Source organism: Lepidochelys kempii, chromosome 3 (assembly GCF_965140265.1).
Source record: "Lepidochelys kempii isolate rLepKem1 chromosome 3, rLepKem1.hap2, whole genome shotgun sequence".
In the NCBI taxonomy this organism is placed as follows: domain Eukaryota; kingdom Metazoa; phylum Chordata; order Testudines; family Cheloniidae; genus Lepidochelys; species Lepidochelys kempii.
The window spans coordinates 203,227,375-203,253,473 of record NC_133258.1 but is presented as its reverse complement, the minus strand read 5'-3'; the positions used below and the strand labels follow the sequence as shown (position 1 = coordinate 203,253,473).

At 43.4% G+C, this 26,099-nt stretch overlaps 1 protein-coding gene across 1 annotated transcript; it reads left to right on the top strand.

The window, feature by feature from the left end:
- Positions 1-4,753: 4,753 nt before the first annotated feature.
- Positions 4,754-21,324, top strand: CHGB (chromogranin B). Its single transcript, XM_073339689.1, has 5 exons — positions 4,754-4,859; positions 10,804-10,847; positions 14,203-14,296; positions 16,802-18,612; positions 20,909-21,324. Exons 1-5 carry the CDS (start codon positions 4,811-4,813, stop codon positions 20,990-20,992), a joined length of 2,082 nt encoding a protein of 693 aa, XP_073195790.1. The 5' UTR covers positions 4,754-4,810; the 3' UTR covers positions 20,993-21,324.
- The last annotated feature ends 4,775 nt before the right edge of the window (positions 21,325-26,099 follow it).

The window sequence follows — 26,099 nt, the reverse complement described above, 5'->3', positions numbered from 1 at the left end:
GAATTGGGCTCAGGATTTTCATCCCATAAAAATAACTGACAGCCTGGCATAGATATAATCCTGCCTCCACATCTAATTGAAGGAAAACAATGCCCATGGGCCACAGAGCAGCCTGCTGAAATCTCTCAATGCAAAATCAACTCAGAAGCAGACATGAAACTTCATTTAGCATCTTCTGAAATGTCAGCTTTTTAGGATGAGCCAAACGGTTATTTAAAAAATGCATTTATATTTGAGATAATCCAATAGAATGAATATTGTTTATCCATAAAGTGACAGATTGTCACAGCATTATGTGGTGTGCATCGCAGCAAAATGAAAATTCTGACGCATCTGGAAAGCATGGGTAGGATGCACCATTCATTTCACTGGCAGTGTGAAAAATTACCACAGCCTGCTGTAACCCTTACTCTTTAATGCGATCAAACCTCTTGGGAATAGTAACCTCAACTCAATGGAAAGCCACCCAACAGACACATGCCTGTGAAGGTTTTGGTGACGTGACATTTTTTGGAAAATATGATCTTGAATAATCCATTATGGAGAAATATTTGGATTATATGTTGTTGCCCGGGTTTTCCAGCACCAACCTAAATGTACTTCACATTATGTTTGTCCAAGACAGGATGATATTCTGTGTTCATTCAAGCTGGGGTGAAATACACCCCATTTGACTCTGTTCCTAGTTCTGCTATAGACTTCCTGTGTGTCCTTTGGAAAGCTATGTGAATTTCATTGGACCAGATTCTCATCTCAGTAGCAACTCAGAGTTACTCTTGACATGTATTGATGTAACTGAGAACATTTATCCTTCTTGGGCTCCAGTTCCCCATCTGTAAATTTAAGATACAAAACTTCCCTACCTCCTAAGGGTGCTGTGAAGATGGATCCTTTAATGTCTGTGGGGTGCTCAGATTCTGCGGGGAGGAGCATGTTACAAAATCCTGCAAGTAGAAATAAAATATAAATAAATCCACTACTAAGGCTGAATACAGGCTGCAGCACTGCTTCCTCTGACTGCTACTGCAGCGTATGGACTGGAATAGCAGCCACTAAAACAGAGGGATTAGCTCACTGGACCGACATAAACCTAGATATTGTGAGCCTGTCCTAACCCCAGTGCCACTTTCTGCAGCATGAAGCCACCTCTGTGGCTGTTCCACCAGCAATCCCCCATCAATGGGTCAAAAGTGGTGCAGGTGCCTTGTGTGGGTCTTGTGCTCTGGGGTGAATTTCATCCAGTATGAATATCAAACACATATTAAAGTGGCCCAACAGTTTAAAAAAAAATATCTTGTACTGGCAAGTGACATGCCCCTCGATAGTGCAGTGCAAACACATTGATTTAGTAACTACACAGGGACAACCAAGAAGTGCCATCTAAATAAATGTGGAGGTCAAAGAGCACTTTCAAATGGCAATAGCAAATATTGTATTTAAATCCTTTTCTAATTAACTGTTGAAAATGGTAATTCACAAGTTTTCATCTCACAGCATTGCCAGGGCCTGAGCCAAAGGCCACTGGAGTCAATGAGATTCTTTCCCTAGATTTCCCACGGTCAATGAGCGATATTAGGGAACAGGGACATTGGGGTTGCCTAAGGGGAGCATTGTTGCTTAACTGATACAGGAACTGCAAGACAGAGAGAATGCTGCCCAAAGCTCAGACTGGATTGTAGTGTTAAAATGACCATAGATTTGCTTCTAAATAACAGCTAAGTAACTGCATTAGGTTAGATTCAGATTCCAAAGGAAGTCACTTCGCACAAACTGCAAAAGGCATTATGGAGGCCCTCCACCTTGACTCTATAGTTAGGGCTACCTTCTGACATAAGATTAAAATAGGGTATAAATTCCTGGTTTTTTTGATGGCTATTCACTGTGAAATTTCATACAGTGTTATGTGTCCCTGTATCCTGCTTTATACCCTTTGAATATATATATTCAATATCTCTCTCTCTCTCTCTCTCTCTCTATATATATATAAATAAATCTAGCATCATCAGTAACAATTTGAAGAGGGGACTGTCTATTGTTCTAGGTCTCTACAGTGCCTAGCACAATGGGACCTCATTCTCAATCTAAGCACTACTGTAGTAGAAATAATAAATAAGATAGTATAGAGTAGCTGGTGTTTGGGGACAATACATTGACTCATTTTCAGGAATATTGGCACTCAAACATAGGTTCCTGCAAACATGATTTGAAAAGAATAAATGCCTAATACAAAAAAATGGGAGCCATCCCTATGAGATATAATGGAGGAGGGAAACAAACAAAAACCAAACCCCAAACTTGGGTCAACAATATGTCTGCTCAGCTGTTTCTAGCTGTATTCCAAATTTCTCTCTGCAGAGAGTTTGTTACGAGATTTTATACTTTACATTTCATGGAGGAATAATCAGACAAGGTGGGTCTGTTTAAGAAATTATTTAAAATCTCTTCTCGGTGGGTTTGTTTTGTCTCCCTAGATCATAACAACAAAAGAGTAAATAAGAGGCTGGTGTGGAGATAGATCATAAAAGATTTGTTTAGTATCACCTCTTGAGGAACCATTTTTGCTGTTCACTCACCAGATGAAATAAGTAGCATGATGTGGAAAGATGTCAAAACCTGATTGCTGCAAAAAGGGCTCATTTACTAGCAGTTCATTCTGCACTGCAAAAGGGGAGCATGATCTGTGCCAAAGGCATGTTCTTTTCCAAAGGCTAAGAAGTTGCAGTAATAGCTGTGCTATTGCCAGGATCCCAGAAACCTTTGATCAGAACTGAAGTAGAAATGTATGTATGTGTGTGTGCGGGGGGGGGGGGGGGTTCCTTTGAAAACTATTTCACCCACCCCTCCCCACATGTATGCATGGAAGTAAATATATAGCCTACCCTGATAATGGGAACCTGGGAGTCAAGAAGAAGATTCCACATCCTTTAGCCTGGAGAAAAAGGGAAGGGGAGCTCTGTTTCCACCCTGGGAGAGATTAGTGAAGGGAAGGAGATTCTACCTCTTGCTACCTTGAGAGGGGGGCTAGGAGGCAGGGGAGAGGTAGGCCTGTGGGGAGGAGGGAGAAGGAGAGAGAGCTCTGGCTTCCCAGTTCTGGGAAGGGGGTAAGTGGGATGAGCTAAGTAAGGGGTTCTTTCTCCTGGAGCCATGGAGTGGGGTGAGTAATAGGGAGGGAATGGGGGACAGAGAAAGAGGCTGTGGGAAGGGCAGAGAAGTGAAGGGTAAAAAGTCTCCGTGTGTTGGAGTAGGAGGTAGGGAGGGAAGGGGGCATCTGTGTGTGGCAGGGGGATGGGGTCTGTGTTGGAGTGGGGGTGGGTAGTGAGGGGAGGGGGTCTGTGTGTGGCAGGGGGTGGATGAGGGGAGGGGGGTCTGTGTGTGGTGGGCGGTGGGGGAGGGGAGGGAAGGGGGTCTGTGTGTGGTGGGCGGTGGGGGAGGGGGGGGTCTGTGTGCGGTGGGGGAGTGAAGGGAGGGTCTGTGTGTGGTGGGGGAGTGAAAGTGGGAAGCAGGTCTGTGTGTGGCGGGAGAGTGAAGGGGGGGTCTGTGTGTGCTGGGTGATGGAGCAGGGGAGTGAAGGGGGATCTGTGTGTGGCAGGGGGGTGGAGGTGGGGAAGCAGGTCTGTGTGTGGTGGGGGAGTGAATGGGGGGATTTGTGTGGCGGGGGAGTGAATGGGGGGGTCTGTGTGTGGCAGAGGAGTGAATGGGGGGTCTGTGTGTGGTGGGCGGTGGAGCAGGGGAGTGAAGGGGGGGTCTGTTTGTGGCAGGGGGTGGAGGTGGGGAAGCAGGTCTGTGTATGGCAGGGGAGTGAAGGTGGGGTCTGTGTGTGGCGGGGGGGTGATGGGAAAGCAGGTCTGTGTGTGGCGGGGGAGTCAAGGGGGGTCTGTGTGTGGCAGGGGGTGTAGGTGGGGGGTCTATGTATGGCAGGGAGGTGATGGGGGGTCTGTGTGTGGCGGGGGAGTGAAGCGGGGGGTCTGTGTGTGGCGGGTGAGTGGAGGTGGGGTAGCGGGTCTGTGTATGGCGGGGGAAAAAATGGGGGTCTGTGTGTGGCGGGGGAGTGAAGGGAGGGTCTGTGTGTGGTGGGCGGTGGAGCAGGGGAGTGAAGTGGGGGGTCTGTGTGTGGCGCAGGGGTGGAGGTGGGGAAGCGGGTCTGTGTGTGGTGGGGGAGTGAAGGGGGGTCTGTGTGTGGCGGGGAGTGGAGGTGGGGAAGCGGGTCTGTGTGAGGCGGGGGGGTGAAGGGGGGGTCTGTGTGTGGCGGGGGAGTGAAGGGGGGGTCTGTGTGTGGTGGGCGGTGGAGCAGGGGAGTGAAGGGGGGGTCTGTGTGGCGGGGGGTGGAGGGGGGGAAGCGGGTCTGTGTGAGGCGGGGGGGTGAAGGGGGGGTCTGTGTGTGGCGGGGGTGGAGGTGGGGAAGCGGGTCTGTGTGAGGCGGGGGGGTGAAGGGGGGGTCTGTGTGTGGCGGGGGAGTGAAGGGGGGGTCTGTGTGTGGTGGGCGGTGGAGCAGGGGAGTGAAGGGGGGGTCTGTGTGGCGGGGGGTGGAGGGGGGGAAGCGGGTCTGTGTGAGGCGGGGGGGTGAAGGGGGGGGTCTGTGTGTGGCGGGGGGTGAAGGGGGGTCTGTGTGTGGCGGGGGGCGGGAAGGAGGCTCCGGCTCGGGCCCCGCCGGGGGGCTCCGTGACGCAGGCCGCGGGCGGGATCGCGCCGGATCCCGCCCCGCCCCCCCCAGCCGCCAGCCTGGTCGCGCCGCCCCCGCTCCCCCTTTAAATAGCGCGGCAGGGCGGCGGCGCGGCCAGAGCAGCCCGTGCAGCAGCCCGCGCCCCGCGCCATGCCGCCCTTGGCGCTGCTCAGCCTGCTGGGAGCCGCCGCGCTGGCAGGTGAGTGCCTTCAGCACCCTGGAGAGCGGGCTGCCCCCGGCCCGCAGCCTGCAGCACCGGGCACCGGACAGCTCCGCCGCACAGGGACCCCCGCTCCCGCGGCTACAGACCCGTGTGTGTGGGGGGGGGGGGGGGGAGAGAGAATGTCACCCACCCGCCCCTCTGTTCTGCGGGTATTAGTCATGTAGCCACCCCTGAACTGTGCCCACCGTCAGTGGCTGGAGCTACATCTCCTGTGTGCACAGAGTATGTATCCCACGAGGTGGGCATTCACCCAGGAAAGCTCATGCTCCAATAGGTCTGTTAGCCTACAAGGTGCCACGGGACTCTTTGCCGCTTTTACAGATCCAGACTAACACGGCTACCCCTCTGAGGCGGGAGAGTATATTGTGTGCACGTATATAGAGACTATAGACTGCATGCTTCTTTTATATCTACACAGACACTGGTATCATGTATAGATCGGTGTCTGTGTGGGTGTGGGTGTGTGATAGATAGTGTGAGCACTTGCAAATACAAACACCCAAATTTGGTCATTTGTGGCTCAGATTAGAAATAACCCTGACTGCTTTAACTTTACTAGACAGACTGGACAGAAATTAGGACAGTTGAAAGTAATCAAAAATAAAGAGAGGAAATGGTCCCCATATTGGATTTAGGAGAATACAAACAGGTAATAGGTGTCTTTGTCTCTTCTCCAACTCCCATCGTATTAACTGGTTGAGATGTTAAAAAAAATGTCATTGTCTGGGAAAAAATCTACTATGCGGATTCCGTTTAACACGGTAAGTGAATTAAAACTTCGGGTAGATTTTTTGACAAAGTGGTGTTTGGTTTTTAGTTTATGTTAGTCAGCGTACTCTTAAAAAATAAAAAAAGAACAAAAAAATGTCCAACCAACTGACCAAAAAAACCTCTTGCTGTTGGAGGGAAATTTTACCTGCATTGAGAAGGGAAATGTTTTGTCCTGGAGGATTACGCCATCTGTTGAGATTTTGTCGTCATTTCTATCCACCCCACTTTAATTATTTAGATTGAGCATGGATGGCGGCACGTTGCCTCCTTACTGAAACTAATGGATCACTTGAAATCAAAGGATAGATTTATTTGCTGCAACTGTCAAACAGACCTGAATTCTGGAAGAGGAGAAAACCCGCTAATTGAGTGGTTTATTTCTGTCAAATGGTCTGCGAGTTTGCATAGTCCTCTGCAAAGGCTGGACATGAAGACCCCTGGAGATTTAACAAGATGCTCAGAATGAACAGTACGACTATGGAGAGGTGCTTCGGCAGGCAACGGTTTCTATGTCATGGGTGTTGGCTAAATACAAGGTGTTTCTAGAAATTTAAAGGGAAAGCATTCACAAAAATCAATATACTCTTCATGGATGGTTAAGCAGTAATATTACATACATGGAATTCCTGTTAAATTTACCAATTAATTGTATTCATATGCCCGATTTTAGAAATCTTTAATATGTTAAAAGTAAGGATGCAGAAACATAGTGTCTTCTTGAATGGCTTTGCCAATTTAGCCTTTCATAAACCATATTCTTATTCTGTATTCTACTTCTATTCATTTGGGATCTGATTCTGCTACCCTTACTCTCATTGTGTAGTACCCAATTCCTCCACTATTCCCATTGATTTCAGTGGGACTCATCACAGAGTAAGGTATTATTCAGAGTAAGCATCTGTTCACTGTAGTGCTTAGTAATCTTCCCACCCTGTTAACTGTATAATTAGTGCTAAGGATCAATTTTTTTAATACACCTTTTCCTTACACTACTCAAAAGCTCTACTCACCTTACACTACTCACAACCATCTGTTTACTTTATCTCCAGTATGACAATTACATTGACGTCTGAAGGTTTTTAGTCTAATTTTATGCAAAATAAGTTAATTAGAAGCAACTGGCAAAATATAATAGGGAGCTGATTTTAAAGTAGCAAAGCTAGTATTTTCAGGGAATAGAGATTTTTGTTCATGTTTTGATTTCACAGGTTTTTATATTAAACTTAACTCAAGCAATTTACATGAGCTCTATAACTAAAACCAAAATGAATATTTTCTTATACATACTACCTAATTTCATTAGGGAAATTTAAAGGCTAACAGTGCATTTCTGGGATATTATTATTTCAGGTTTAGATACACGAAGAGGCATCAAATGGAAAGCAGAGTAAACCCAGCTATAGAAGTGCAATACTTTCACAAAATGAACTATCTCAAGTGTCTTGTTGCTATAATAAAGCAGAAATGAAAAAGGAAGAGATAAATGCTTACATATAGGGCCTAATCCAAAAAGCTCACTGAAGACCATCAGAGTTGGTCCATTGCTTCTCTGGGCTTTGGATCAGGCCTTTCTTGTATATTTTTATTTGGATGTGACATCACAGCCAACACTATGTAAATGCAATTTCTTATTTTGACTGTATAGCTTTCAAAAGTCACAGGGGTAAGTAAACTATAGGATTGGCAAGTCTTTTTTTTTTTTAAACTCACCAATTCCTGCAGCCTCCTGACTTTTATTTTCATTCCTACCAAACTTGGACTTATATGATCTTTGTTAAAAAAAGAATTTTTGCTTGAAATTTCCATTTCAGTCAGGGATTGTGCTGTCGTGAGTCATCAGCACTGATGAAAATTTGAAACAGTGACCCATCGGAGAATCTACATGGCTACACCAAAACAAGCATAAATTGATGCGAGTAAAACTAATGCTGATTTATGGCTTACTTTTTTGAAAGTGGTGAGCACCTGCAGTTCTCATGCTTTTAGTGGTATTTGTGATCACTCAACACCTTTGAAAATCAGGCCATCTGGTTTTCGTGGCCTAAACATATTTGATACAGGAGGGGGAAATGTGCATATGATGTCTACCAGGTAGGTATTAAAAATAAAGTTAAGACAGTGTTTAAAATATAGGGTTTGCTTTTCTGTACTCTTCCTGATTTTGTTCCCACTTTATCAAGCTAGAGCTGTATATGTGAGAGAAAAGACATATAGGGCAGATTCACTGCCCTGCTCCAATCCTTTGTGCTGCTGAGGCAATGAAAACATCTCCATCTCCCAAACAGCTACAGAACCTGTGTAGAAAGCTCCTACATGCACCCACTGCAACCCAGTGCAGGATGACTATATAGCCAGAGAGTGCTGTACTCCAGCTGTCCCCAGCTGGCAGCCAGTCCATTGGGACTCTTGCCAGCTGGCACAGGTTAGAGCAACCTACAGCAGGGAAGAACAGAGCAGATTGGCTGCCTGATGGCTTCCCCTCTGCTGCTTTGAGTGGATCTTCGCCACAGCAGAGAATCTGCCTCGTATATTTTTTTTTTCAGCTCTCATGTGAATTTGATATTCATTTTATTCCCCCATGGAGGGCTAATATGACAGTTGTCCAATATTCTCTATTTCTCCCGACATCGTTACGATGGCCTCACACCTTTTATTGGCCTTGGAATGTCATCTTTCATCATCAGACAAATGCTGCTTGCAGAACATTTATCTGCCCGTGACTCTTGGAGAAACTGGAGTTTTGGAATGACTGAATGGCACAGCGCTGTCTTGATTCCTATATTAACATGCACTTACTACTCAAGAGACTGCATAGAGTTAGGATTGTTAATATTTTAAAGTGATCAAGGGATGAAGACATTTTATATTCTGTGTCTTACCAAATTAAACAAGTGTCAATTAGATGGGGTGCTCTGTGGCTGGATCATTAGAAAGGACACAAGACAGCCGCAGGCAACAGTTTATTCACATTTGTGCAGCAAACTTTGCAAGTGCTCCTGTTTTCTGATGGAATGAGTCACACCAACTCACAAAGGTGAGAAGAGGCTATGAGCTGGATCATCCCCTCAGCTTACACATGATGAGAGGGGAAGCGCCACCTCCATTACGCTGTTCTCCCCACACTGGGATCCAGGGGGTGACCCTACAGGGGGACCCCAAGCACAGGAGCCTCTACTGTACTTAGTGTGTGTGGAAGGGGGCAAGTGATGTGCTCTCCAGGGATAAGTTTTAATAGGAACTGGAAAGCTGCCACATACCCTGCAGGACATTGTACGGTGCCAAATTTCCTGTTCTCTCTCTCAGAGATAGTTTCTGCAACAGGTCACTGAGTGTATGCCTGAGGATGAAGGTAGGTTAGTACCATCAGTACTGTGGTTATTTGGTATGTTATTTCTTCCTGTTACTTAAATAAATAACCTGCTTCAGTCAGCCCCAAATACTAATGGTGGAGAAGTGTGATTAGCTTTAAACAGCACCCTCGCCTGCACACCAACTGGAGTTCTGTTAGAAATGATTAGGTAGGGACTTATTACAGTTTGGAGCTGCATTAACTACTTCTGGGTCCCCTCTAGGGCTTCAACTCTGGAATCATAGGGGAAAACCAGCCAATGGTAGCATATCTGCTATATCCATACTGCTGGATGTAGAAGGTAGGCCATTGGAGCTACAGAGATTCAGTCATGCGTGAAACAGACTCCTGACTCTACAAACCCATATACAATGGGGTTGGAAGGTCTTGCTCCCAACTGACAATGCAAAACCACAGACTCCTCTCTGTTGAGTGGATGAAGTCAGCCTCACAGAATTTGCTGGTTCTTTTTGAGAGGGGGCAGACTGGCTCAATTTTCTCTTAGGCTGCTTTATTGTGCCCATCTTCTAAATCCCACCAGTCATAGGGTCAAAAAGAAGGCAACAGTTGAGTTGAATGTGATCTTTATTTGCATTACTATACACAATATGGTGAAGCAAAGGAACAGAGACAGGCTTCACTCCAAAGCCCCTTGCTTCTGCATAGTTATGTCTGGCTGGCCACCTTATCTAATTCCATCTCTGAAAAAACCCATAGAGAGTCCCATTCATGTGATTCTACAAGGTTTATTATTGGACAGTAACAATGCTTGTTAAGCAGTAAAAGAGCCTATTGTAGCACTAATGAATGAAATAAACAGAGTAAAAATGATCTATTCACACTCAGCAGCTCCTTCACAAATGTCAACAGCTTGGGACAGAGTCACTAACACTTGTGCATGGCAGCGTTAATTATATCTTTCTGGTGCTAGCCTAGTCTTGATACCCTTGGCGGGAGAGGGGAGGGAATTCTGCAACTTCCCTCCCTTGGGAGTTAGCAGCCTCCTATGCAATGGCCTGGAGGGGAGCAAAGAAGAAACTTTGCTGGATCAACCCATCTCCATGACATCTTGGCTCTACTTTTTCCCCAACAAATGCCTCAGTGTTCAAGCTTCACTCAACCTCTGGAGGTCCCAGTTGGAGGGGGCATGATGGCTGCTTTCCATTCTCAAGTTTGGGCTTCCAATCCTACTCAGAGCTCTGAGTGTCTCCACAGCAGACCTTCTGCACCCTACCGAGAAGTTGGAGTAGAAGCTGAGAATGAATATGGGCCCTTAAAGTGGTCACATCTACATGAGATAACTCACTATACAGCTCTTTAATTGGCCCTCACATGATCAGAAGGGCAATGGCTTTTCTGTGTTTCCTTCTTATGCTAGAAATGTCAACAGCAGCCACAGAAATAACATGTGGGTTGAAATGTGTTGCCGAACTATGAGAATATAAATCTGAGCTTCAAACATTAATTAAAGCCACACAATGCCCCGGGGAGAAAGCTATTCTATGCTGTTACAAATGGGCATCTCTCAGAAACTAAATCACTTATTCAGAGTCACATAATCACTCAGGAACAGACAAGGGAATAGAACCCAAGAGTCTAGATTCCAGTTTCCTGTTCTCTAATGCCAGCCCACAACCCAGGCCAGCAGGTACTTTAGATAGGTATAATATAAAATAACTCTTGGCTGCACCTGCAAACAGCCGATTCGAGGTCAATTTGCCCAATGACTCTGGTCAGTAAGATTAATGTTAGCTTTTGTGTTGTATGAATCCATGATATTGTAAATTTTCCCCCTTCTAGGTGTCAGTTCCATGTCAATGGAAAAAGACCATGTTGAAGAAATGGTGAGTAGTCATATCCCATAAAGTGTTGTATGTAGAAAGTTTCAATCAAAAATACTCTCCACCAATTTTTAACACTTGGGGTAACATTTTCAAAAGCACTTAAGTTACATAGGCACCTAAATCCCATCAGCTTTCAACAGGCTCCTTAAACCCAGAGTGTTAAAAAGATATTTAGGCACGGCTGCACTCAGTGTTGCAATGCCTAACTGACTGAGGAGCCTAAATCGCCTTTGCAAAATGGATTTAGGTGCTTAGAAGCCTAAATCCCATTGTCAATAGGATTTTGGCTCCTAAGAGCTGAAATCCCTTCAGAAAATTTTGTTTTCAATGCCTAACTGACTGAGGATCCTACAACAGTGTTGAAATCCCTTCAGATAATTAGAAGCTTTAACTATTAAAAAACAGAAGCCCTGTGTGTTTTGTTATTAGCTCCAGAAAGCCCTTAAAATTACATTACATTGTTATGTAGGGAAAAAGCTATTTTAGAACATTTAGATTTTTTTTATTTTTACATTTTATTAGTTAATTTTCTTTTCCTTCAGAGGACTATACAGTTGAACTCTTGCTACTAAGAATCAGGCATTATATTGCACAGACTTGGGAAAAAAAGTACTTACTGAGACTCAATATCGCATTTCTGAAATAACTGGCTATAAAACATGCGGCATATACAGAATATATAATGGTGTGATCTGGTTTGACTGGCACTCCCGAGCCATGTGGTCACCCCAAACTCAGCCAATAAACCCTTTACAGCACATCACATCCTTGTACATACTCTACAACGTGATAGCCAGGAAAAAGATGTTTCTATGTTCTGGTTTTTTAAAGTTATTTTTCTAAAGGCTCCTGTTTAACACCATGTGTTGTTTATGACAGTACTTTGCACTTCTATGGAATATTTACTGTAAGGAACTCTATAAATGAGTGGACGCCTCCCAGGCATTCCCTCGTGGCCCCAGTGCAGCCCTGCAAGTGGCCCCTCATCTCAGTTTCCCTTTGAAGTCCCCAGTTACTCTATGGACGCTTAGCTTCCAGTCCATACAGAGTTTATTAATAAAACAGTTGAAACCCCCCCAAAGCATAATTCAGATCACCTCAGTGCAAGTAAAAAGAAAAGGAGGACTTGTGGCACCTTAGAGACTAACAAATTTATTTGAGCATAAGCTTTCATGAGCTACAGCTCACTTCGTCAGATGCATTCAGTGGAAGATACAGTGGGGAGCTTTATATACACAGAGAACATGAACCAATGGGTGTTACCATACACACTGTAACGAGAGTGATCAGGTAAGGTGAGCTATTACCAGCAGGAGAGCGGGGGGGGGGTAAGAGGGAGGGGGACACCTTTTGTAGTGACAGCTCCGCAACCTGAAGCAAATACTCACCAGCAACCACACAACAGAACCACTAACCCAGGAACCTATCCTTGCAACAAAGCCCGTTGCTAACTGTGTCCACATATCTATTCAGGGGACACCATCATAGGGCCTAATCACATCAGCCACACTATCAGAGGCTCGTTCACCTGCACATCTACCAATGTGATATGCCATCATGTGCCAGCAATGCCCCTCTGCCATGTACATTGGTCAAACTGGACAGTCTCTATGTAAAAGAATAAATGGACACAAATCAGACGTCAAGAATTATAACATTCAAAAACCAGTCGGAGAACACTTCAATCTCTTTGGTCACTCGATTACAGACCTAAAAGTGGCAATTCTTCAACAAAAAAAACCTTCAAAAACAGACTCCACTGAGAGACTGCTGAATTGGAATTAATTTGCAAACTGGATACAATTAACTTAGGCTTGAATAAAGACTGGGAGTGGATGGGTCATTACACAAAGTAAAACTATTTCCCCATGTTTATTCCCCCCCACCCCCGCACTGTTCCTCAGACGTTCTTGTCAACTGCTGGAAATGACCCACCTTGATCATCACTACAAAAGGTCTCCCCCACCCCACCCCCCGCTCTCCTGCTGGTAATAGCTCACCTTACCTGATCACTCTCATTACGTGTGTATGATAACACTCATTGTTTCATGTTCTCTGTGTATATAAATCTCCCCACTGTATTTTCCACTGAATGCATCCGATGAAGTGAGCTGTAGCTCACAAAAGCTTATGCTCAAATAAATTTGTTAGTTTCTAAGGTGCCACAAGTCCTCCTTTTCTTTTTGCGGATACAGATTAACACGGCTGCTACTCTGAAATCAGTGCAAGTAGTCTCTCAAATTCACATGTCCTCTGCATCATTGACATAACACATACCACATTCTGGCACTTTACGTCACACCTGGACTCTGTCAGTCCTCCTTTGTCCCTCTGCCAGGACAGTGGTCCCAGCTCTTCCCGCTAGGGTGCAACCCCACTCTTCCTAAGAGGAACCCCCAGACTCTCTGCTGGGAGTATCGTTGGCAGGGAAGCATTCTGCACTCCCCTCAGCCCTCTCATTGTTCCTCAGGATCCAGCTCTCCAGCAAGGAGACATCAGCAAGGAAGCTGCTTCCCCTTCCTTCTGCCTTCTCTGGCCTTTAACTCCATGTCAGAGCCAGCAGGCATCTCCCTCTGCTAATCCTCCTGCCTTCAGCTCTCCGGCTGCGACTCTGTGGCTGGGCGATGCCAGGCAGCAAACCCCTCTTGCTACTCTTCAGCCTTATCCCAGGAACCACCTTCTCTCTCTGGCAGCTCTCCTCTCCTACCCTTCCTGACTCACCTTTCATAGCCTCCACTTGCTGCCTTGCCCTCTTAATTGGTCCAGCTGGGAGCCTGTGGACCAGAATAGGAGAGCTGAGCTCAGTTTCATTGAATGGGCCAGCTACCCTGTTATGACCTCAATGTGATTTACAAATTAATTAATTATGAGTCACCTGAGACACAGGTGATTTGTGAAGTAGAGCCAAGTATTAAAACCAGCCCTCTATTCAAGCCACTGGACACATTCCTTCTCTTTTTAAAATCATTTTACCAGTACAAATCCTAAACGTTGCAGATATTACTTATTATTTGTATGCTAATAGTGCATAGAAGAGGAGATCAGAGCCCCATTTTGCTAGGCACTGCACAGATCCATAACAAAAGGCCCACCCCTGAAGAGTCTGTTATCTAAGTAGACAAAAGGTGGGAGAAATGAACCATTATCATCCCCATTCTATCGGCATGGAACTGAGGTGCAGAGAGATGAAGTGACCTGCACAAGGTTACACAGGAAGTCTCTGGTAGAGATGGGAACCCAGATCTTCTTGAGTCACAGCTAAACATCTCTCTGATAATGCATGATTGGACATATGCAGAATTTTAAAAAGTTTTACACTTGAACTGTGCTTTTCTCCAACTACTGCTTCTTCTAGGTAACACGATGTATAGTGGAAATTCTCTCTACCGCTCTGTCTAAACCAAACGCTCCACCAATAAATCCTCTGTGCAAAGATATCCTTAAGAAGAGTAAGTGCAATACTAAATGAATTTGAGATGCTCATTGAATCAGTGTCATTGCTGAGGAAGAGAATTTGGTAGATGTGACAATTTTATAAACACAATGACTTTCCGATGTGTTCTCATTTTATAGGGCAGATGCATTTGCCATTTTAATTTCATGTCTAAGAAAAATGTCTTCAAGGTTAATAGTACCTCTTAAAATATCATCATTTTTGTTTTTTCTGAGCTCTGAATCCAAACCATATTTTTCAAGTGTTATGAAAAGCCATTGTTTGTTTTTCCAAAATGCAGATATGAAAGGAAGTAATTTTGCAACATGAACAGTAGAATTACTGACCATGAAAAAATAAGTTAAGACCCTGTTCTTACTGATAAGTCATCCTTAAAGTTGAGTAATCTTTTTTTGTGTGAGCAATCCCGTTGAAGTGGGACTACACATGCAAGTAAGGAATACTCAGAAGAGTAAAGGGTGGAGGATTAAGTCTGTTGTCGATAACTCTAGCAAAATAATGTTCAGAGTGCATTCTACCCAGCATTACAAACACCTGAATATTATAGGGCACGCTCCTCTTCCTATTGATTTCAATGTCAAAACTACCATTGCCTTCAATAGACAGAGGCCTGGGTTAATTTAGGCTGGCCTTGAGCTGGTGGCTAACAATGGATTAAGAATCCCAGGCTAAACCAATCATCTGGCCAGACAAAAGACAATGAAACAAATAACTGATTTCCTATGCTTAACATCTCTTGTGAAGCATGAGAAAATAGACGAGTTTTTCAGTAAGCCCTGAAGAGGAACAAATTTGGGCTATTTCTGACAAAACAGAGAATGCATTGCAAAATGGAAGGAGTTTGCCAGCAGCTGCTCTTTAAACCAGCAAGGCTCCAGCTTGAGTGCTTTTGCTGATGACAACTGTGTCAGTGTTACATTGGAAAGAAGCAGTGTTTCAAGTAGGCAGGTACCAGCCTATTCAGGGGTTCATATCCATCCCGAAACTACTAGGCAGCCAATGCTGTGTCCAGAATTCAGAGCCCTGGAGGAATGCTCCAAGGAACTGAAAATTATCCTCTCAGGTCTCGTGCTAGTAGCAAATCTCCTCAGGGTCAGTCATGGAATTTAGCACAAAGAGACAGGCATAAACCTGCTTGCATAGTTTATTAATAGCTATAGTGAACGGTGGCTAAAAACTTAACAGTGTGGCAAACTACAGGACTTGCTTTTTTCGTCTTTCCAACTGATGTTTAATTTACAGAAAAATAAAAAGACTGGAGCTTACCTATCAAGAAAAGCAATAAAAGTCCACATTTGATACTTCTCTCAGTAGAATGATAATCCGCAGCCTAGCACAATGATTAGAACATGGTGATTGTCATTGCTTTTCAAACACAGCTGGCGCAAATTTGGCTGAGATTTTAAAAAATCAGGAGTGATTTTGAATGTCTCAATTTTTGGGTGGCCAATTTGAAGCCCCCTAACGCTGCCTGATTTTCATAAAGGGCTGAATTTCAAGCCCGTTTAAGGGGTCTCAAGTTGGAAATCCAAAAATTGAGGCATTCAAAATCATTAGTCCTTTTTGAAAATCTTGGCCTTGATTATAGCTCTTTAAGCTGAATGTGCTTATCCTTACTACTGTATCTAAGACCCAAACTGATAGCAGCTTGGACACCTTGCATTCCATTCTTGACATCCTGTTATATAATTTCTTGTTGGCATATGTATTAGCTGTCTTCCGCTAAAGAAGAACAATTTTTGTGATGTTAGAGGATGCTATAAATGTAGACAGACCTCTTTCTAGAGCACCAAGAAACACAGATGCGGTCTATACAAAGTAAGACATATTAAACTGTGATGTTACAATCTGCATATCTTCAAGTTTTTGATTCTGATCTCACTCACACAGGTGTAAATCGGGAATATCTCCACTGAATTCAATGGAGTTGCACCATACCATGTGTACATATAATACTATTACAACTGATATCAGAATCAGGCTCTTATTTAATATTTTGGAAACACCACAGAGTGCGAGATTTAAGTCTAATAACTACAGTATCATAACTTGGTATCACTTTGGTACTATGCATTCAAAAACCTTGAAAGATTTTTCTATTTGCTTTGAGTATGATGTTCATTCTATATACCAGTCACTTTATCTGGGCAATTTGGAATGGTCTTAGGGTGCATGAATTGGAACAATTAAGGACTGACTTTGAAAGATGGTCTATATCTCCCATTGACTGTAAAGTGAGCTAAAAGTGCTTAGTATTAGAACTGGTTGAAAAACACCAGCAAATTAAAAGAAAAATGAATGGCAATTTTTAATAGTTTTTAGAAAGGTTTGACCAGCTTTAAAAATACATTTTATTTATTTTTTTTTTGCATAAAAAATTCAATCCGACCAATTTAGCAGCATCAAAAACTAGTCCTCTTATTCTGAATGAAGAATGTTAATGAAGAGTGTTAATGAAGAGTTGGGTTAACATTTTTGAACATAATTTTTGTTTTTGTAGGCGGCAGGCATAAAGCAGAGAAGAAAAATGAAAACGAGGAGGAGCAGCTTGAAGTGAGGCATTTGAAAGAATGGTCGGAGGATGAAAAGCATCAGCATGCAAGTGTAGAGGAAGAGAGAGGTCAGAAGGAAGCAAATGAAGAGAAACACCATCATGAGGAAGATGAGAGCAGGGGAGAGGAGGAAAAACACAATGGGGATAGTCATTCTCATGAGAGTAGAATCCATAACGGAGAAAAAAAGCACCATCTGGACATAAGAGGTGAGGAAGAAGAGGATGATGAGAATAGCTATAAGAGAAATAACCACAGTGAAGAAGGAAGCAAAGAAAAGAGGCATCATGCTGAAGAGTCAGGAGAGCTTCCAGACAAAAGGTCTCACTCTGTAGCTAAAAGCATGGAGGAATTCTCTCCTGGGGATGATAGACACTCTGTGAGTCACAGGCACTCTGGGGAAAAGATGCACAGCAATGAAAAGAGAAGCCATGAAAGGGAGGAGGAGGAGGAAGAGGAGGAAGAGGAGGAAGAGGAGGAGGAAAGCAGCGAAAGGAATCAGCATGAGTCTAAGGAACACGGTTCCTACCAGTACAGAGGACGTGAAGAATCTGAGGAGAGTGAAGAAGCTGAGGAAGAAAAACGGCACTACCAAGCAAGACATAATCACAGAAAGCACAGAGTGGGCGACTCCTCCAAAGAGAGGCGAGATCACGAGGGTGAGAAAAGGAACTCGCTTGAGGAATCAAATGAGGAAGAGAACCGATTCTGGGATAAAAAGAGCCACTACCAGAAACACCATTATGAAGAGCCAGAGCATCATCGTGAGGAGAAGAGGAATTATTATGGGAAACGCAGCTCTGAAGATGTGGAGGAGAAGAGGCACGCCGGCCGCGAGAGCGAGGAGTACAGAGAGCAGAGAGTACAGAACAAGGAGAACAGTGAAGAGGAAGACAAGAGGCACCACCTTAGTGGGGAAAGCGAGGAAGAACGACATGAGAAAAAGAGACACCACGATGAACCACATGAGGCAGTGAGACATCACTATGAGGGGAGGAAACACCACAGTGAAGAGAGTGAGGAAGAGCTGGATAAGTACCATGGTCACAGCAGCAGGGATGAGAAGAGACATCATGATGAGGGCAGACACCACCTCCACGACGGGGAAGATGAGGAGACACACAAGCTGCACAGCGGAGAGAGCAAAGGACAGTCGACAGGGCACTACAGCACTGAGGAGAGGGACAGCAAGGAGAAAAGGCACTATCCTGGCTACGACGAGGTGGATGCTGAAATAGAAAAGAGACATGACAGTGAGGATCAGAAACAAGACAATGAGGACAGTGCGGAGAAAGTGAGGTACGGGGAGAAGGAGTATAAGAGTCACTTCCCTGCAGAGAATGAGAAAAGAGCCGCAATTCGGTACAGTCCCTTCTACAACCGCCTACAGTGGAAAAGCCAGCACTTGGACAAAAAGGATAATATGGGGGACCAGATTCTGGGGAGTGAACAGGAAAGTAGACCCAGCCTGAATGAGAAGAATTTCTTCCCTGAATATGACTATGACTGGTGGGAGAAAAAGCAACTTCTGGATGGTCTGAATCACGGGCACGGCGAGAAGAGAAATCTCGGAAGGCTCCGCAAACCTGATATAAAAAGACAGTATGACAGGATGGATCAACTCGCCCAGCTTCTGAATTACAGGAAGAAATCAGCTGAATTTCCAGAACTGTACAATTCTGGGGAAGACCTAAAAAAGCGTCACATGATCAGGAGCAACAAGGGAAATCTCAGCCAGAGGCCTCTGACGGAAGAGGAGGTACGTGTTTATGAGTTTCTATGAAAAGAAAAGTGACACTGATATTACTTAACAAGCTCAGACTTTAGCTCCACCTACAAAAATGATATCATAGAATCATAGGGTTGGAAGGGACCTCAGGAGGTCATCTAGTCCAACCCCTGCTCAAAGCAGAGCCAATCCCCAATTTTTGCCCCAGATCCCTCAATGGTCCCCTCAAGGATTGAACTCACAACCCCGGGTTTAGCAGGCCAATGCTCAAACCATTGAGCTCTCCCTCCCCCCAGTAGAATCTCAGAGCGAAACATCACAAGAAATGTACTGAAATTTCATTAAGGGCCAGGTCCTGATATAAATCAGAGTGGCTTGACTGAATTCAGTGGAGCTGTGCTGATGTGCACTTCCAGAACTAATTTTAAAGGCACATTACACACATCCTCACAGTCTCCAAATAGTCTAATTCCCCACATCAGGACACACACAGATTGCTAGATCTCACAATATGCTCCAGTCCAGCCATTTCAATGCATGTTCTGCAGGTAAGAGCAGAATGTCAGCACACATCAGATGTATGCAGCTGAATTGGTGATGTGTTGCATCTACCTGGTATCTTTGACAAGAGGGAAGGAGGTAATAGGAGTTGTGTGCACATGGAATAGAGAACAATCCTCTTAATATACAGCAGTAGATGCGTAAGAGTTTCCCTGGGAGGAATTTGATTTTGTATGTGAATTTCCATATTGTGCCATTTATGTGTCTCATAAAATAGAACCACAGCGTAATCTTTGTTGTGATCACAAACTTCCAACGAGCTTGCCTGGATCTTAACCTAAATATGTGTGATTTCAAGCGGTTAGGATTAGCAACATGTGGAATATTAGCACAGAAGTTCATAAAGAAAGTAGCTAGCATAAGACTTAAAAGCTGATGGACTTATGGTTTGGCCTCAGAGCACAGAACAAGGATACTGGGGACATTCCCTTAGTGTGGTTAGTGAAGTACTCTGGATAGTAGTAGCAACAGGAGATTGCACATAAATTGGGGAAGGTGCTGTATGATAGAGAGGCAGTTGGCATAGAGTAAATCCTGTTTTTAAATTATGGTAATAGTCTGATCTCCTGTACAGCCATATTTTTGCAGAATATACCCCTTCTGTATTTGGACACATGACATACACTGTTTGTCCGGGCAATTATTGAACGGAAAACAGTGCTGTGAAGCCAGACGTAGAGTGATTTCCACTATCCTATAAATGTGCAGTGATCACTCAAACTAACCACTCACTCTAGACAACTAAATAACTTTACATCAATATTTATAGTATAAAAGGAATTTGACAGTAAATAGTGGGAACTACAAGGGAATCCTGCAGCTATTGAGGTACCTTTATGTATGGAAGGGAAAACTGGCAAGTTATGAGACTATTGTACATTAACTGTTTATCCATCTACCTATTTCTTTACCTTGGTACAAATACGATCTTCCACCACAGAATTTGAGTGCCTCACAGCATTTTAAAAAGGAAGAAGAAACATCAGCTACATAATAATCAGAAATGTACAGTCATCATTAGGTCATCAAGTGCACCCTAACTCCAGAGTCCGACCCTATTCAGGGCTCCTTACTAGAGCTGGGCAAACCCCCTTTTTTTTGTTCGACAAAAAATAAAGTTGTTGGTCAAAACATTTTTTTTTTTTAATTTTCAGCAAAGCAAAGAGACAGAAAATGTCATTTTGGGTTGAACAAAATGTTCTGTTTTGACAAAAAACTGTTTCACTTTGATAATTTTTACATTTAAAAAAATTAGATTAATGTTAGCTTTGAAGCGAAGTCATTTCAAACTGGAAAAAATCAACCCATTTAATTTTGAAAATGACAGAATAAATCAGATTTTCTTAAAAAAATTTTTTTTTGCGGGGGGGGAGGGAGTGTCAGAAATGTTTTTGAAATTAATTGTTTGGGTTGCCAACTCAGCATTTTTCCCACTAAAAATTGGTTGAAAATAATTTCGCCCACCACTACTGCTTGCCCAGGCAAAAATACCATTCAGGTTAATGAGAGTTTTGCCTGAGTAAACAGTGCTGACTTTGGCTCTATTTAGTTCAAATAGGAATTAATTCAGGAGAGTTCTATGGTTCATGTTATGTAGGTGTTCAGACTAGATGATTCACAGTGGTCCCTTCTGGCTTTATCAGCTCTGAATCGAATGGAGGTGTTTTTGAGTAAACATGTCTTAGTCTCTATTTTTTGTAGTACAAAAGAACATTTGCCTACCTGTGCCATGCCCTAAAATGATCTTGGTTTCAATGCTTCATAGGAAAAAGAGCTGGAAAATCTGGCGGCTATGGATTTGGAACTGCAGAAAATAGCTGAGAAGTTCAACGATAACAGGAGGGGATGAAGACTGTGTAGAGTGGGTATATTTCAAAGCTAGGTGTAGCTTTATTTACATAAAATACCTATATCTCTTGGTAATTCACTGCCACTGAAGTGTTATTTACCCTAAGACAGGAAATGCAGTTTACTGTCCACTGAAGTGTAGTGATTTACACAGCTGGAAATGTCTTTAATTTGCAGTTATGCTATTGAGATCCAACTAGCATGAATTCTAGGACATAAACTTACATGTAAGGCAGATATTTTAATATGCTTGTGGAAATAATTGTATTTGTGTTCTTCAGAAATATATTTGTTTGAGTTTGAAATAATAAAAACATTGATCTTGGACCAGAATCCTCCTCCTGGCTTGACTTGTTTTGGTCTAAATTTTGTGGATTATTTTCAAGTAACCCAGATCAGACAAACAGAATAAAACAAAACACTGAAATGTAGTTTCTGGATGTTATTATTGCAGGTTGAAATAGAACCACATGCACATTTTCTTTATCTTCTAGATAGCAAGAGCATGCAAAACATGCCAGAACCTTGATGGTTTGCACCAATGACTCAAATTCATTGTCAGTATAATAGAGCCGGACTCACCCGGCAGCGCCTCCTGCTGGTTGTCCTTGGGAATTAGCTCATCAGCCTCTGGAGCGCCCTCTGCCGTCTGGTGATCTGCCTTAGCACCGGCCCCAGTCCCTCCCAGGACCCGGTGCCTCCTCCCACTGGGGTGCTGCCCCCTGGCAGTAAACCCCAACAATCCCTACGGGTCTCCCCTCCCCACCCACTATCCCCACCTTACCTCAGTCTAGGCTGCTGCCAGTCATCGCTTAGCCCCACGCCCTGGGGCAGACTGCAGTGTATCAGCCACTCATCACAGGTGAGGGGGGTTTGGACCTGCTGCTTCCTTGCAACCCCAGTACCTAATAGGCCCTAATCTAGGCCTGGCAGCCTGGGGGTTTCCAGGCCGGAGCTCCCCTGCTCCCAAGGCCTTTCCCCCTTAGCCCTGTTCCAATCTTGATACTCCCTCAGGTCCCTGCAGCCAGGCCCTTCCCTCTCTGAACACAGAGACACACTCTGGCTAAGGCTTCAGCCTAGCAGCCCCTTTATAAGCCCAGCTGTGGCCTGATTGGGACATGGCCCAGCTGCAGCCATTTCCCCAATCAGCCTAGCTTCTCTTGCCCTCAGCCCTGGCTCTCTCCCAGGGCTGGCTTTTAAGTCCCCCAGGGCAGGAACAGGTAACCACCCTACTACAGTCAGTAAATTAAATTAGTTTCAGTAAATAAGTTTTGCAACGTTATTGTATCAAACGCATGTGGTTCTTTATTTTGGTACTTTATAATGTTTAATTGTGTTAAAACATGCACTGCTGTAGACTGTAAAAGTAGGACCAGATTATACCACACTTGTTCAAATTGAGTAGTTCCTTACTCTGGGAGTACTCTCATTAACTTAATTTGTGTGAGTAGGTGCTCCCCATTGTAGGGGTTACATCATCTCATCCATAATTTCTCAGTAATAGAGGCCGCACATCACACCACACTAGTCATCCTTTGCACACAAGTGCCAAACGATAAAGCGCATGGATTAGGAGAGTTTTAAATGGGCCAAGTTCCTCAGTGAATGAGCAACGGGTACAGGGCTTGGATCTCCATAATACAGTCTGATTCCTTGCTAAGAACAACGAGTAGCAGGGCTGTAGAAACAGCTACTCATGAATCATATGGCACCACACAACAGCACAAGGAATTTCCCCTTAAATAGCTTCAAGACAATTTGTATGTCTCGAGCTCAAGTTTAACCAGTTTATCTAAATTAAAAAAAAAAAGTTGTCATGACAATGTCTCTTCACTGTGTAACATGGGGGAGGGATACACTTATTTAAAGTGTGACATGTTGCCTGTCTGTATCACAGCATATGTTCTGCCCTGGACTATTTTAATCCAACTAGCCATCTGCTTATTAAAATATTTCAGCCTAAATCTAACATTGCAAAGCAGCTCAAAGCAAAACTACATTTGAAGGTACTCCTGCAAACACTTAGGCACATGCTACTCGCACTGAGTTTAATAGGACTACTCAAGGGCTTGAGTCTGTCCCATTTAAGTCACTGAGGGTGAAACCCTGGCCCCATTGAAGGCAAGGGCAGTTTTGCCAGTGACTTGGATGAGGACCAGGATTTCACTGGCAGATGTGTCATTGACTTCAATTGGAGCAGGAGCAGGCCCTAAATGCGTAAATATTGCAGGAAGAAATGAGTGGTCTGCATGCTTCTTTCAGACCTTTAAAAAGCTGATAAGGTGCCAGACACAATTATTTAATTATTTTCGGGTGGATTGATGCTAAATAAACTGATATTATCAACCCCAAGTATTCAAAAATCAAGCATCAGGCCCCAAAAGTCATGGTTGACTTAAAAATTGATACTTTAAAAGTAAGTTTCTGGTTCTCTCTTATTTGCCTTGTAGAGCACGTGCACTTAGGGTTCACATTTTCAAGTTTATTCTACAGGTTTCAGAGTAGCAGCCGTGTTAGTCTGTATTCGCAAAAAGAAAAGGAGGACTTGTGGCACCTTAGAGACTAACCAGTTTATTTGAGCATGAGCTTTCGTGAGCTACAGCTCACTTCATCGGATGCATACCGTGGAAACTGCAGAAGACATTATACAACCCTGAGGGCTAGATAACTTTCATTTTAAAAAGTAAGATGAGATGATCAGGCATTAAGAACTCCCCTCCAACTCTAAAAATCACACATTAGCAAAATTGAAACCATCAATGCACAATTGCAAAACACACTTAGAACAGCTCCAACTACAAACTTTTCAGTTCCTGAAAGCTTTTAAGAGGTTTGCTGTCATCTCAACACCAGAGAGTAGCCACTTATCTTTTGCATCCTGCCACTTCTTGGTCATTTAAGAAATGTTAGTCAAAGAAATGCATCCGATGAAGTGAGCTGTAGCTCACGAAAGCTCATGCTCAAATAAATTGGTTAGTCTCTAAGGTGCCACAAGTCCTCCTTTTCTTTTTGCAAATACAGACTAACACGGCTGTTACTCTGAAACCAGTCAAAGAAATGTAGTTTGCCACTGAAACCCTAGCTGTGGAAAATAAGGATGCTTCCACTTGATGTTGCAATGCTGCATTTAGTAAAGAACTCCCATGCTGTAAAGCAGTCCATGCTTACTCTTTCAGCTCTAGCAGCTATGGCCTCTAGTATTACTGACCTGGAGTTTTCTTTGACAAGTCTGAGGATGCTAGCCAGCAAAAATGGAATTGCTCAAGTGGCTCCATTTGTCTCCTCAAGATGTAGCACGGGATAGGACTCAGAAGTTGCTTGCCTCCTCCTCTCACACAAGGTTCTATCCAGCTCCATTCTGCCAACCTCCGGGTCAGCATATATAATTCCTCAACACCCAGGTCTGTGCCACCATTTCATCAGACCCAGGGAAAACAGCTGACATACTTCAGTGTCCAGACAAACCTGAAGCTTGAATGAGAGAGAGCTGGTTGAGATTCATCCTGGCTAAGGCTGACAGGAAAACCACATGCCATCAGTGCACTTTCAAGAGAGATCAGACCACCATCTTCAGTGCCTTCGAACTGAAATACAAAGCCCACTTCTACTATCTGGAATGTGCCAACTGCAACTCGCAGCCAGCTAAACTCTGCCAATCAAAAAAACAAAAAATCGATTTTCACAAAGCCAGTTCTGCTCTGTGACAGTTTTTTCCCTGCCAAAATTCAACGTTCTAGCCACAGGTGTTTCGGCAGCAGAGCTGTTTAAAAAATATTACACTTAAAAAAAATATTTTTTTGCTCGTTAAAAAAAAACCAGGACAACTATTTTTACACAAACCTTTTTTAAAAAGTCACCCTCTGACAGGGATAGGCCTGGACTATTTCATTTAGTTATGCACACCCGAATGCAAGTTCTTTAGCAACTTGAACTATAGATCTGTTAGCACTGAAGCTCTAAAGCAGCACACCAGCTCTTGCAGCTCAACAACTGATCACCAGTCAAGATTTCAGCAAGGCATTCAGGCTTATCTTGACAAACATGAAATTACTAGACCCATATGACTAGCACCACCTGAACCAGGGTTTCTCATTGCAGCAGCCTTTGCAGTACTTGTTGGTCCTGTAGCCCACATTCCTCTTATAACATGGACAGTTCTGTTTTTCATAACATCTCTCACTTTTATCTCCCCTTCTTCACTTCCTTTACTGTCTACTGACCACTTTGTCACAATCTAACCGTATCAATTTACTGTGTGCTGTGGACTTTAGGTTTATTGTCTACGTGACCAGTACTACACCTAGGTATCCTACCCTCTATTTTTTTTTTTAAAAAGCGTGGAAACGGAGTTCTTTTCATGTCATCAACTTGATTTTCAATACATATCAGACACACACAAACCTTATGTGCTGTAATCTAATTCTTCACAGTTGCTCTAAAATTCCCTTAAAATTACACAATAATTTGTAAAATTGTGAAGCCCAAAATACACTAGCAGGAAGCTTATGCAAATTGTAGCAACTATAATTTATGCCTTAGTGCTTTACTCTCCAGGACAGCTTTTAAGACTTTGTTATGTTTATATGATAATCAACATGTGTGGACATTTATCAGCTACATAATATGCACAGATGCACTTCAGTTGTCCTAATTTGATATGCACTGTGTTTCACGTATTACATTATGCATAGAATTGTTGGTCTGAAATGCAACATTCCACTTGACTGCTAATATATGTCTTATATTAAATGAATACTCATATTCTTCTTACAAGCAGCATTAACACTTGGGGAAAAAAGGATTATGGTGAATTTTAAAATTAGGTAATGTGGTTCAGTGACAGGAATTAATACTGAAACAGATTGTCAGACAGAGTGTCTAATGCAAATGAAATCAAGCTAATCTGAGGAATCTGGTTTTAAATAAGTAATTTCTCTCTGTGTTCATGTTTCAGTCTCTTCTACAACCAATTTATTTTGTCACTGAACTATACAAAGTATCAGACAGCATTTTTTCTTGAATTAGGACATCTGCATGACAATCAGCATTACATCCTGTTTCTCATGTTTCAAATGGGGTAATCCAGTTTCAAAGATTAGGTTAGGCAA